Here is a 14,931-nt window from a genome sequence, read left to right on the forward strand (position 1 = left end):
AGAGTTACTGGACACATGGCAGTTTCTGATATTAAAGCAAAACTTAAACTGAATCCTTCAACAAAAGTACCCAACTTCCATGGCAAGAGGTAAGTAATGAATTTATTAAGGTGATCAATATATTAAGATAAAGAATTATTAAGGTGATGAATATATTAAATACTCATAAAGGCTATAATGAAACAAGTTAGAATGTTCTCAAATATCTATTCTGTGACAAAGTTAATTATAAAACAAAACATCTGAATTGAAGATAAAGATTTTTTTATGAAAAGAAAGATATATATATATACTTTTTGATTAGAGAAACAAAGAGTTCTCCTTCCTATTCTCCCAAATGGGAGGCTATTTTTGTGTGAGAGGACAGAATACCCCAGAAGAAGAAGGTTGTCAGAAGGCTAAAGGAGTTGTCAGTTACACATTAAGACATTTCAAGTGCCAGTTTAAAGGAGAATAAACTTAGAGGATCATAAACCCCTAAGCGTCAGAATATAGAGAAAGAGTATGTAGCTCAAAAATGTCCAGTAAAATGAAATCTGATAAATTAGCTATGACTGACCTTGAGCTAAAATTGGGAAGGGAGGTTTGCCTGTGACATTAACAATAGCTTTTTCTCAATCTGATAACTACAAATTCCAATAAACAGTAGCCACTAATGACTGAAAATGAAAGCCTGATGCAAATTTTATCAGATCATAAGAAGAAAAGCCTCTCTCCTCTCTCACAATTATCCATTTTCTTTGCCACTTTGAGAGTATTTCTCCTAGTGCCCTTGACTATGCCATTCTACAGGAATATATTACAGACTTTTTTTATCAGGATGTGGGTAAGATAACCTTATAGCAGCCAAATCCCTTGATCTCATTGTTCCCTTACCCTTCATCACGAACTATCTTTCGAAGTAGTGACTTCCTTGTCACTGAAAGTAGTCAGGCAAAGACTAGATAATACCACATGTAGAGGGAATTCCTACATGAGATGAGAGGCTAGACTGGGTTCATTCCAAATCTAAAGTTCTTTGAACCTTTGAAACACTGTAAAATAAAAAAACTATTTCCCATGTTTGATCCAAGATAAGATTTGAAATTCTGCCAAGAGTATGGTTTTTTAAACGTAGCTAATAAAGAACTTACATTGCCTGGGCTTCTACTTTCTTCTTGCTTCTTGAGAACTTCATATTTCTCCACCCACTGCATCTTTTATATCATGCAAAAGAAATCTGTTTATATTTAGAAATACAACAAATATAAAATAACCAATCTGAGTAAAGGCATCAAGTTGGTACTGAAAAGCAAACACTAGAAGATATCAATGTTAGTAAAAGCTGAGAAAAATAAGACTAATTAGATCAAATTCTGTGTCAGAAAAATTGAGAATGGTGCATTTCACCTCCTATTTTACCAGATCCTCTTTAAAAATGGGCTAAATCTAGTAGACACTGTAGAGGATACGAAATTCATAAACTATAATTTTTTAATTTAACTACCATGTTTAGTATTTCTTATAGTTTTACTTTTTTAATTGCTTCTTGTAAAAGCACAAAAACTAAGAGATGACATATTTCTTAAAACTTTTAGTTCTACTAGTATCAAAACTAAATGTATTTTCAATAAAATTAATCCATAAAATTATGATTATTATAAATTTACTATTAAATTACCATATTATAAGTAAACCCAGTTTTGCATAATACATTTTTATGTTCCTAAACTAATAAATTGCTGCAGATATATACAAAATATCCCCAAAGTATTAATATTTTCCTCTTTTTCCAGATTTTATTTTCCTGAGGAAATAAAAGGTCACCTAGGGTTCCAAACTTTCCAGAACTTTTCTCTCTTGATGAGAGATAGATAGATATGGTTGATATAGAGACATCGAGACAGAGAGAGAGAGAGAGAGGGAGAGAGAGAGAAAGAGATCGATCTACCGCTCTCTCTCTCTCATATGCAGGTAAAAATACAATTTGGCAAAGTTGTAAAATAAATGTGAATACAAAATTTCACTATAAGTATATTCACCATAAGATTATTTAAACTAGTTAAAAATTTGAAACAACTTATATTTCTAACAATAGGAATAGTGTGAGGCTTATATTCTTCAACTTTGGCAACAAATAAACCTGGATTTGAATCCCAGGGCTTCCAGTTATTAGCTGTGTGACTCGGGACAAGTTACTTAATCCCTCTGAGCCTCAGCTTCCTCTTTTGTAACATAGGAGAAATCAGATTTTTTAAGGGGGTAAGGTTGATGGGCAAGTATAGGGGAGAGGTGGACCTCCGTGGCCAACATCACTGTCCATCCTGTAGCTACTGGCAATTGACAGTAACAGGGCCCTTAGGTGGTGTGACTCTGGATATATTTTGATGCTTACACTCACTCCAGTCAGCAGAAACTGATGAAGGGAACTAATATTTGCTGGTTTCAATAAGTATCTCTTTTCTCAGGGATAAAGATTTACCAGGACCTCTGCCAAGCCAATTACAGCACAAAGAAAGGAAGTTGAGCCCTTCACAGATGCGAGGTAATGAGACCCATCCCAAAATGAAAGCATAAACAAAAGCCCCTTAATGTATCTGATCATTTTTTTTTCTTTACGGGAGATCTGGGATTTCAAGGGTTGTCTACAGTACTCTGTTATTTAAAAGCAAAAAATATCTATATTTTATGATACAATGTCTAATTTGTGGGAAGGAGGTGGATTACTTTTTTTAATATTTATTTATTTATTTATTTATTTATTGGCTGTGCCAAGTCTTAGTTGCGGCACGTGGGATCTTCATTGCGGCAGGCGGGATCTTTAGTTGCAGCATGTGGGATCTTTAGTTGTGGCATGCAGACTTCTTAGTTGCAGCATGCGGACTTCTTAGTTGCAGCATGTGGACTCTTAGTTGCCACATGCATGCGGTAACTAGTTCCCCAACCAGGGATTGAACCTGGGCCCCCTGCATTGGGAGCGTGGAGTCTTACCCACTGGACCACCAGGGAAGTCCTGGGGGATTACTTTCAAATAGACATCTTCAAGAATTTAGACAGTCCTGGCCAAATATTTTTATTCAAAGGAGAACTTGTGGTGTGGAGAAGAAAAAATACAAGATCAAATAGAAATTAAGTAACAAAGCAGTATCAACACAACTAAAGTCCCAGGATTTGTCAGAGAAAAAAATTATAATGATAAAATGAGCTACCCTCGCTACAGTTCATTCATCCAAACAACAAATACTTACTTAAAGCCAACAGTGTACTAGGCAAAACACAGGTCAGACATGTTCCCTGCCCTAATAGGAAGTCTTACAGGGAAGAGAGTTAAACCATGAATTTGTTGATTGAACCATTTAAATTACAACATGACACAAGTTATGATAGGGAAAGTATAGAGTTAAAGGAGCATAAAAGAAAGTGTCCTAATTTAGTCTCAGTAAGGATAGGAGGGAAGTCCCAGAGAAGGCTGAATAATGAGTAAATCAGACAAAGAGCACAGAAGGGAGTGTTCTGGGAAGAAAGAGTGGAATCTGCAAAGGCCCAGAGAAAAGGGAAAACATGACACACTAGAAAAACTAAAAAAAAAAAATCAAGCATGGCTGTGTTTGGGTTCTGAGAAGGTTAATGCTTCACCCCTCCAAGTTTGGAACCAACTAAGAAATTCCTCCAAGAGACAGGAATCAAAAAAACACCTTTATTGCTGGGAAAGCTGGTTTGGGAAACACAAAAGATTGTCAGGATCAGCACTTCATTTTTCACTGTAAAATTGAACTAAGTGCCTTAATAATAACAATTTATGGCTTTATAAAACTTCAAGGTTTCTGAAGTACATTAATATACATTGGTGCTTTAAGGGTACCCACTATTTGTTTTAATCAGGTATTGTTATACATACAGACATAGAAACAACTGTCCTGGAAGAAGTATTTTATTCTCAGAGATCCCTAAAAGTAAGAGACACAGCACACCATGAAGAGGGAAGCACCGGAGTCAGTCAAAAGGCAAAGGGTAGAGGGAAGTGGGCAAGAGCCTTAGTTTGGTTTCTGCAGGAAGGAATAGACAAGGCAGGATAAGCAGGTTTAGGATTGGCTAGTTAACTCATTTCAGTGAGCTCTGGGTTTCAGGGCTGTCCCTAGTTGTCTGATACCTGGCCCTGCAGTGATTAGGACAGAGGAACGGTAGCCCAGAGTTTAAGAGCCTAAGACAGTTGGTGACTGGGGATATGGTCTCTGGATTGGTTGGTTTGTATATGAAGAACATACTCACAGGCAAATCTTTTACTATCTCTAGGAACTGGCTAGTTATGGGAGGGGCAGGCCCTCCAGGATCAGCAAGGCCCCAGATATCAAAGCATCAAATACAGAAACTAGAAAATGTGGTCGTCGTGAGGATTAAGCACTATGAGAGGTTAATTTGTTCATTTTACAAATATTTATTGAACACCTCCAAATCCCCAACATCTGCTACCATCCTCACTCTCAACTGATATCCTTGCTTCCTACCCCTTTATAATCAGAGAATTCTGATTCTGCAATCAGAATAGAACTTCCACAGACTCCCACTTCCATATCTACCCCCACCAGCATCTGTACCCACAAACTCTGCCCTCCTCCCTCTTCCACAAATGAACTTTATACTTTTATCTAAAGTCAATCCTTCCATTGTGGACTAGATCACATCTCCTCTCTCAAATTCAAAGATATGACCAAAGAAACTGTGCCCCCCTCTCCAACACCAATTTTTTTCACTCTCTATTATATCATTCCTATTATCATACAAATTTACTATTATTTCCCCTAAGAAATATATTGTGACCTCATTTCCTCCTCCAGCTACTACACAATTTCTTTGCTCCTCTTTGCAGAAAAATTCCCCGAAAGAGGTGTCTATACTCATTGTCTCCAAAACTATTTTTCCCATTCCTAGATATTTACACGTTCTTGTTTTCTTCCTACCTCACTGGTCACTCCTCAGTCTCTTTTGCTAGTTTCTCCCTTTCTCCTGATTCCTCTTAATGTTAGACCACCCCAGAGCTCAGTCCTTGATCCTCTTCTCTTCTTCATCCCACTCACACATGTGGTGATCTCATCTAGTCTTAGGCTTTAAATACCTATATGCCAACAATTCCCAAATGTATATGTCCAGCCAGGTCTCTCTCCCCAGCTCCAGACTCATATCTAACTGCCTACCTGACATCTCCAATTGTATGTCTAATAGACACCTCAAACTCAACACGTCAAAAACTGAACTCCTGGGAAATTCCCTGGCAGTCCAGTGGTTAGGACTCCACGCTGCTGCTGCCGGGGGCCCAGGTTCAGGGAACTAAGATTCTGCAAGCCACATGGCGTGGCCAAAAAAAAAAAACAAACTGAACTCCTAATATGTTCCTCTTACTCTTTTTTTTTTATTGTAGTAAAATATACATAACATAAAAATTACAATTTTAACCATTTTTAAGAGTTCACACAGATCAGTGGCATTAAATATGTTCACATTGTCCTCTAACCATCACTACCATCCACCTCCAGAACTTTTTCATCATCCCAAACTGAACCTCCAGACCCATTAACCAGTAACTCCCCATCCTCCCCTCCCCTCAGCCTCTTCTAAAATTTGACCTACCCATAGCCTTCCCCATCTCAGATAATGGTATTTCATCCTTCCACTTGTTCTGGAAAAACTCTGGAGTCATCCTTGACTCTTCGTTCTCACCCTACCTCTAAATCCATCAGGAGGGACTTCTCTGGTGGCACAGTGGTTAACAATCCGCCTGCCAATGCAGGGGACACAGGTTCGAGCCCTGGTCAGGGAAGATCCCACATGCTGTGGAGCAACTAAGCCCGTGCACCACAACTACTGAGACTGCGCTCTAGAGCCTGCAAGCCACAACTACTGAGCCCGCGTGCCACAATTACTGAAGCCTACGTGCCTAGAGCCCCTGCTCCACAGCAAGAGAAGCCACCAGAATGAGAAGCCCGCCCACCACAACGAAGAGTAGCCCCCGCTCGCAGCAACTAGAGAAAGCCTGCGTGCAGCAACAAAGACCCAATGCAGCCAAAAATATAAATAAATAAATAAATAAATAAATGAAGAAATGTGTATTTAAAAAAATAAATAAATAAAATAAATCCATCAGGAAATCTCATTGGCTCTACCTTTAAAATATATCGAGATTTATACCACCTCTACTGCTACAACCCTGGTCTAAAGCACTGTTATTGCTTACCCACGATAGCCTCCTACCTGAGGCTAGTCTCCCTGCTTCTACCCAAATCCTTACAAAAGTCTGTTCTAACAATAGCCACAGCGATCCTGTTAAAATATAAGTCAGGTCGGGGAGAGGGAGGCACTGACCTATGTAACTCTGAAAACGACATTTTGACTAGAAACTGTTAAGACTGAACACAAAAGGAGCTATACATAAACAACACACAATATACTCTAATTAGTAAAGTTGTTTCTCATAGGGGTATAGATTAACAATTCTGAAACTGTTGTACATGTATACGACGATTGAATAAATAAGTGACTCAATGGTGGATGGTGGGAGCCAGGTTTCTCTCTGTTGGAGTGGGAAGTTTCAGATAAACAAGGGGAGAAGGCTAAAGTGAAGCAGTGGAACTGGATTAGAGTGAGACATCAGTGTGAACTCATGTTTAACTTAATATGGATGCAGATGGATAGATCAAGAAATAATATATGTGTGTATACATGGGTTAGTATATGTGCATATATTTCCTAGCTCTGTTTGCTGAGAGGACTTAAAAGCACTGACACCCCCAGATCTTGACTTCCAATGTCAGTCTCCTATCAAAGAATCAGAGTTCCTTGGATAAATGGCTGATTCTAGGGCTTTGGCAGAGAATATACAAAATGAACCTGGAATATTTTGCAGTGCCAGAAAGTAAGGAGATGCTCAAAATACAAAAGGACAAGAGCATGTCAAGGACATACAGAAATGAACCTGAAAGAGCTCACAACAGCCAAAGCTGGAACAATTTGAACAACAAAAATAAATAGAATAGTATTGGATTATAACTCAAAGTATAAAATAAATATCAATAAGTCCCTAGTGATAGAAATAAATGATTGAATTTTTTTTTTTTTTTTTTTGGCTGCGTTGGGTCTTCGTTGCTGCATGCGGGCTTTCTCCAGTTGCATCAAGCAGGGGCTACTATTTGTTGCGGTGCACAGGCTTTTCATTGCGGTGGCTTCTCTTGTTGTGGAGCTTGGGCTTTAGGCGCACGGGCTTCAGTAGTTGTGGCACGTGGGCTCAGTAGTTGTGGAGCACGGGCTTAGCTGCTCCATGGCATGTGGGATCTTCCTGGACCAGGGCTCAAACCCATGTGCCCTGCATTGGCAGGCGGATTCTTAACCACTGCGCCACCAGGGAAGTCCCATGATTGAATTTTTTAAATGAAGAAGAGACAAATCTCTCTTACAAGAGAATTCCAAATAATGTATGTAGATATTATCTCCTCCAGGAGGTAGAGCTTAATTCCCCATTCCCCTGAGCCCTCTGTCCCTTGAGTCTGGACTACCCTTAGCAACTTGCTTCCAAAGAGTAGAATATGAAAAAGGAAGGAAGGAAGTTTACAGTGGAAAAATCTGACAAGCACTACCTCAGCCAGTTAATCAAGGTTGCCATCACCAGTGATAAGTCATGTTGATAGCCTTAATATAATGATGATAACACCACTTCAGTTCTGTGGTCTTCCTCCCCAAAACCCATAATCTCAGGCTAACCATGAGAAGAACATCAGAAAAACCCAAATTGAAGGACTTCTACAAAGTACCTGAACAACACTCCTCAAAACTGACAAGGGCAGGACTTCCCTGGTGGCGCAGTGGCTAAGAATCCTCCTGCCAATGCAGGGAACACAGGTTAGATCCCTGGTCCGGGAAGATCCCACATGCCACAGAGCAACTAAGCCCACGAGCCATAACTACTGAGCCCACGCGCCACTACTACTGAAGCCCACGTGCCTAGAGCCCGTGCTCCGCAACAAGAGAAGCCACCACAACGAGAAGCCTGCACACCTCAAGGAAGAGTAGGCCCCGTTCGCTGCAACTAGAGAAAGCACGCGCACAGCAACGAAGACCCAACGCAGCCAAAAAAACCCAAAAAAACAAACAAACAAAAACTAGCAAAGGTATCAGAAAAAAAGGAAAGTCAGATAAACTGTTATAGAGAAGAGGTTAAAAAAACATGATGACTAATTGTAATATGGTGTCCTGGATGGGATCTTGGACAGAAAAAGGGTGTAGGGAAAAACCAGTAAAATCCGAATAATGTCTGCAGTTTAGTTAATAGTACTACACCAATGTTGGCTTCTTTGATGTGACAAATGTACCTTAGTAATGTAAAATGTTAATGTTATGGGAAACTGGGTGAGGGAACTCTCTGTTCTATCTTTGCAACTACATCTAAAACCAATCTGAAATAAAAGTTAAAATAAATTTTAAAACATAACCACACACATATTACCTCTCTGACCTCTCCTACTCCTTTCCTCTTGCTCACTCTGCTCCAGCCACGCTAGCATTCTTGCTGTTCCTGGAACATGCCGGGCCCATTCCCCTTATGGCCTTTGTGCTCTAGCTCTTCCCTCTGCCTAGTCCTCTCTTCTTCCAGATATCCACTCTCTCACCTTTCAAGTTTTTGCTCAAATCTTACATTTTAATACAAGCAACCTATCCTTCAATCCCTAGAAATCCCAACCCCCCCAACCCTGTATTACTTTTTCTCTTTTTCCATAGCACTTACCACCTTCTAACCTTCTAACATGCTCTCTATCTTACCTATTTATTACACTTATATAAGGGCAGAGTTTTTGTCTGTTTAGTGCACTAATGTATCCTAGGCAGTTATAGCAGCACCTGGCACATAGAAGGCGTGCAATAAAAATTTGTTGATTAAGCTGCATGAATGCCTACTACATGGCCAGAAATACTGGGAGAAATAAAGAAACACGTCAGAGATAGTTCCAGCCCTAGAGAAGACAGCCTTATATCAAGGGAGAAGGATGTTAACTTTTCACACAAATATAAGGCAGGTATCTTATTTCTATAGAATTAATCATTCTTATACACAGAGATGCTAAAATTTGAATGTGATATGAAATGTTTTATACTGGTACCATTTGGGAGAATACCTTGTTCTGGATTCACCTCTTCATTTACTAATTTTAGAAAATACATGTCTAACTTTGGCTCCAGTTAATGCCTTGAGTATTTATTTAAAAAAGCTTTGAGGGCTTCCCTGGTGGCGCAGTGGTTGAGAATCTGCCTGCCAATGCAGGGGACACGGGTTCGAGCCCTGGTCTGGGAGGATCCCACATGCCGGAGAGCAACTGGGCCCGTGAGCCACAACTACTGAGCCTGCGCGTCTGGAGCCTGTGCTCCGCAACAAGAGAGGCCGCGATAGTGAGAGGCCCGCGCACCGCGATGAAGAGTGGCCCCCGCTTGCCTCAACCAGAGAAAGCCCTCGCACAGAAACGAAGACCCAACACAGCCAAAAATTAAATAAATAAATAAATAAATAATAAAATTAAAAACAAAACAAAACAAAAAACTTTGAGTCTGTACAAAACATTCAGACCTCACAGATCGATAGTCAGAAGTCAGATGGGCTCACCTGGTCCCTCGTCTCTGGGTCTTACAAGGCTGAAATGAAGGTGTTGACCAGCTTGGCCTTTTATCTGGAGGCTCTGGAGGAGAATCTGCTTCTGAGCTTGTTCAAGTTTTTGGCAGAATGCAGTTCCTTGCAGTATAGGGCTGAGGTCCCACTTCCTTGCTGGCTGTCAGCCGGGAGCCTCTCTCAGACCTTTAAGGCTGCCTGCATTCCACATCACATGCCCTCTCCATCTTCAAACCAGCAACAATGAGTCAAGTCCTTCTCCTGCTTTGAATCTCTCACTTCATCTGCCACATCTCTCTTGCTTCATAAGGGACTCATTCAGATAATCCAGGGTAATCTACCTTAATTACATCTGCAAAATACCTTTTGTCATGTAAAGTAATACATTCACAGGTTCCAGGAATTAGGGTATGAACATCCTTCAAGAGCCATTTTGCCTACATATTTGCTTTTCCACCAATTAGTTTATTCTAGTTCAAATCTCATGGAAGGACACTGTCCTTTATAAGAAATGTCTACTAAATACTCGAATTTCTCTAAATAGTTTATCAGAACATGACCTCCAATCAACGGTAATATCTGTTCTAGTTCCATAAGAATATGTATTTATTCTTAAATAACTGTCCTAACCTAATTCCATTTCCCCAGCCTTCCAAGATGCCTACAACTTCTTTAACAAGGATAAAACTGGCTGTATTGATTTACATGGAATGATGTGCACTTTAGCTAAGTTGGGAATGAATCTAACCAAGCATGATGTCTATAATGAACTAAGATGTGCTGATATTGATCGTGAGTACTTTGACTTGTCATTATTTTTTTCATAAAAAATTTTTATAAATATATATTTTTTCTCAGACTACATAAACATGAGAAGTAAACCTCATTCATTTGCCAAAAGCACATATATGTGTTTCTCTTTAAAGTTATCGGTGTACAAGTTATGAAATCAAATTAATGCTACAAAATGGGCTAGTCTTTGAAAAAGCCTGTGGAAACGAAAAGTGACTGTCGTATTTAATATCAAATTCAGATTACTTGTCCTAATGTACATTTTGGAGGGTGCCTTGAAATAACAGATACAAAGGCATTGACAATTTCAAAAATAACCTGTTACTGTTACCCAAAAACTGGCTTCGCCTCTTGGTGGGTGTTGAGCGAAAAGACACAACCAAGCCAAAGAGCAGAAGGAAGGATTTATTATTTGCAACAAGTAAGGAGAACGCTGGGGATCTTTCCCAAAGCAGTGTCTCCCCAAACAGCAAAAATGGGAAGGTTTTAAGCTAAGGGTGCATGCATATTCATGAAGGGGCTGGAGCAGAGGAGAATTCAGCATAGAATTGGGGCAAAGGTTGACAGAGTCCAGGCTCTAGTTGATTGAGGTTATGAGGGTCAGCAAAGGTCAGCAGCATCATTCCTTAGGCTCTAGGTATTCTGGTAAAGGTTGAGTGCTCAAGGGGGTTTGGATCCTGCAAAACAGCTCAAGAATGTGCTTCAGGCTAATCTCAACCTTCAAAACAGAACTGGGAGTCTTTACAACTGATACATTATTTCCAATATGGTTCAGTTATTTTCCTGGCCTGGTAATACCAGTTTGTTCTTACATTCTTTGTTCCTTTAAAATCATGAACTATGAGGCGTATTCTTCTACAAGGACAAGCACTGTGGCCAGGCTTAGATGACAAAATGGCTTAGGCCTAAAATGGCTTCTCTTATGTCAAGAAAGTTATGCCTAGTTTTCTTCCTCTGGGACCCCCTACCCTATCTGCCTACATTGCCAAGGAAATCCAAGCCCTTTGTTTCTGTTTGAATCATTTTAGTACAAATCTTCCTTCCATCATTAGAGCCCACCTATATTGAATCTTAAATGCCACAGCATTTTTATTGATATTTTTAAAGCATATAGGTAATGTGTTCTTTGAATATACTGATTTAGTGACTAGTAGCCCAAGCTGGTATGTTGTGTGGAATATATATTCAGCACAGTACCTCATCTCACCTCTCCTCACCCACCTGCCAGTGCCCCATTCAATCAGCAGCATCCCATGTGTGTCAGTCACCATTTAATTAAAGTGTCACTTGTTTCCACGAACTCTACCGAAATTTTTATTCTTTCATTGAAACATAAACACTCTAATAGCACTCGCTATCCTTTAATTTTAGAGGAAACAGGGTAAAACTCTGGCATATTCTAATAATAGAAATATAGAGGTGGGAGTGAAGTGGGAAGGTAAATATATCCTTGTTCTGAGCTTTAGATCTCTGTTGCAGGAGATGGGAAGGTGAATTTCTCAGACTTTATAAAGGTGCTAACAGATAACAACCGCTTCCTTAAGGCTGTGGGTGAGTAGAGATATTGCTGAATAGATAGCAGATGGTTAGTTGCAATTCATGGCACTGTAAAGATTATTCATTTAGGTCTCCAATCAGGAAGGTGTAGTCTGGGATGTGATTTACTTTTGTACTGCTTCTCTAAAACAAAATTTGCTAAGGAAAGTGATACAGTTTTAGAATTTTAAATTAAATGCATCAAGTCCTTCTGCAGAAGACACTGCTTTTTGGACTCCAATGAGAACACTCAGGCAGTGGTGTAGAAAATTTTGGTCACCTTTTATAGTACTTTAATTCTTTACCAGTACCTGTGCTACTTTGGGAGGTACTCCTCCTACAGAAGAAAAAATATCTTTTTAGAAAAAGAAAAATGCTCTCTCTCTCTCAGGCAGATTTGGGTATAGATAATTCACTATTCCTGAAAAATATCTTCCTCACCCTGGTGAAGCCTCTGCCCTCGGTGTGAGGGCTGGACAGTCTGCTGGAGGTTCGAGAGCATGTTCTCACACAAGGGTATAATGAAGTGGAGGTACTCAAATTATTGCTGTTAGTCCTCTAACAGTTTGTTTATGAATTTAACAAGCTGCCTTGGAAAATCTAACCCTATTCATATCATGTCTTCTAGGATGAATGCATTCCAAATTCCAAATATTGTATACAGTTTTGAAAAATACATCCTTTCATAAGCTATGAACTGTTTTAGTATAAACAGAAGTTACTGTTTCAAGTATCACTATAGTAACAAGGGTTTGCCTGCACACCAGAAGTATGTTTATCAACAATTCCTTTACATAGAAGAACAGAACAATAGTCCTTAACACATAATTCATGTTTATGTTAAATGTATTACTGTATTTACTTAGAAGTCACTGAACTAAAAGTGTTTCATTTAAAATTCCATGATTATTTTGTCTGTTCAGTAATCAAAATGACCTTTTTACCAAATAGAACAGACTTTGGATGTTTTTCTATAAGTTTCTGTTCTTGACTTGGTATTAATATTGTATGTACAGTAATACAACTGTCACTTTAATCCTTTTTATGATAGATTTTTTTTCAGAAGTCATTTTGAATTTTTTTTTCCCCTCCACAGTTCCAGAAACGGAGAGCTGTTTAGATTTAGCTGGCAACCCAGGGATCCTATTGTTTGAAATCCTATCAAAGCTTGTAGAGACTTCAGCCTTACCCAGAAAGGCTATAATGGAAATAGTAAGGTAGGTGGCAAAGAAAGAACAAAAACAACCTTCTCGGCAGCATTTATGAGGATATTAACAAGGCAGCCACCTCTCCCTAACATCCTACTCCACGGATCTGCTCCAAAACAAAGGAGAAGGTGTATAGGCAAATAAATAGTCATGTGCCACAACATGAGACCGTATTCCTTCATCCTCACTGCACTGCCTAGTTCTGAAATTGCAAGGTTGATTCAGACGATCTCAGTGCCCCATGAAAGCCTAAGACAGCCAAAAAAGTTCAGCTTCTCCTACCCTAGGCTAGAGAATCCCAGAGGAATGAGACTTTTCCAGGAATGATTTTGGGTGAGCTTGGAAATCTAGTTTGAATATAAGATACTCCCATTCACACTGGATCTACCAGGGGCTGTCAAAAGGTCCTTTGGGATGAGGTACAGCAATTTCATACTTCCCAAAGTAGTCTTTGGACTGGAGCAGAGCCAGAATTAGACTTGAGAATAGAGGATAAGGAAACATTCTCACACCCAAATGTGTTTATTCCAGCAAATATCACTAAAGATACATTTCCTCAATCTATGTCTATCATTGTATTACAAAAATTAAATGTTTCTGTTATCAGTCTTTTCAACTCTTACTCTCTCAAAGCATTCTACTATCCCACTTAGAGAGACTTAAAAATACAGAATGCCACCAACAGTGTAAAATATCCTTCTGCTCCTCAGCAGGTAATCTCTCTATACTGTCCTATACCTCGGTCAGATGTGGAGCAGAGGGGGCACAACATTCCACACTTCATTCCAAGTCAAATACGTGTACTAAATGCCTGCTGTTGGTACACAAATTTGGCACATTCCTTAACCATTCAGCCTCAGTTTCCTCATCTATAAAATGAGAATAATAATACCCATAACACGATTATAGGGAAATTGTGAGGATATGTGATAATGCAGGTAAAGTGCTCAGCACATCATAAGAGCTCAATAAATGTTAGCTATTATTATTATGTGAAAGTAACTAGAATAAGCATAGAATACACACGTTATTTATTTTAATCCTCACCTACTGATATGCCCTATCATCCCCACTTTACAGATTAAAAAAGCTAAAGCACAGGTCAGTTAAGTAATCTGCCCAAAGGGGTAGGGGTGCCTAGATTTTAGCACAAACTGTCTGGTTCTAGAAACCATGCTCTTCTCCACCTCCTTGTATTGCTGCTTATATCCAGTAATTGCTCAGGAAATGTTAGCAGATGTTGGTGTTTTTATTGTTATTATGGTTGTGGTAGTTACTTATCATATACCTGGTTCCTAAGGAGATCAGAAGTATTTAATAGGTGGCATTTGCATTTAAGGAGCTTAAAATATAAATGGAAAGAAGGGACTTACCTGGTGGCACAGTGGTTAAGGATCCTCCTGCCAATGCAGGGGACACGGGTTCATTCCCTGGTCCAGGAAGATCCCACATGCCGCGGAGCAACTAAGCCCGTGCGCCACAACTACTGAGCCTGTGCTGTAGAGCCCACAAGCTGCAACTACTGAAGCCCGCGTACCTAGAGCCTGTGCTCCACAAAGAGAGAAGCCACCACAATGAGAAGCCCGCGCATCGCAACGAAGAGTAGCCCCCACTCGCTGCAACTAGAGAAAGCCCGTATGCAACAACAAAGACCCAACGCAGCCAAATAAATAAATAAATAATTAATTTAAAAATAATCTTCCAACAAACAAAAGTCCAGGACTAGATGGCTTCACAGGTGAATTCTTTTTTTTTTTAATATAACCGCTTTTT

The 14,931-nt window shown here is 39.5% G+C and overlaps 1 protein-coding gene across 1 annotated transcript in view; it reads left to right on the plus strand.

Annotated features, from left to right (window-relative positions):
- EFCAB3 (EF-hand calcium binding domain 3) overlaps positions 1-14,931 on the plus strand; it is a 30,724-nt gene continuing 15,793 nt past the window's right edge. The window contains exons 1-5 of the mRNA XM_061176364.1: positions 1-89; positions 2,448-2,524; positions 10,271-10,414; positions 11,894-11,965; positions 13,047-13,167. Coding sequence (XP_061032347.1) covers positions 16-89; positions 2,448-2,524; positions 10,271-10,414; positions 11,894-11,965; positions 13,047-13,167 — 488 coding nt within the window. The 5' untranslated portion in view covers positions 1-15. The remainder of the gene's footprint in view (positions 90-2,447; positions 2,525-10,270; positions 10,415-11,893; positions 11,966-13,046; positions 13,168-14,931) is intronic.

Source organism: Eubalaena glacialis, chromosome 19 (genome assembly GCF_028564815.1).
Source record: "Eubalaena glacialis isolate mEubGla1 chromosome 19, mEubGla1.1.hap2.+ XY, whole genome shotgun sequence".
NCBI lineage: Eukaryota > Metazoa > Chordata > Mammalia > Artiodactyla > Balaenidae > Eubalaena > Eubalaena glacialis.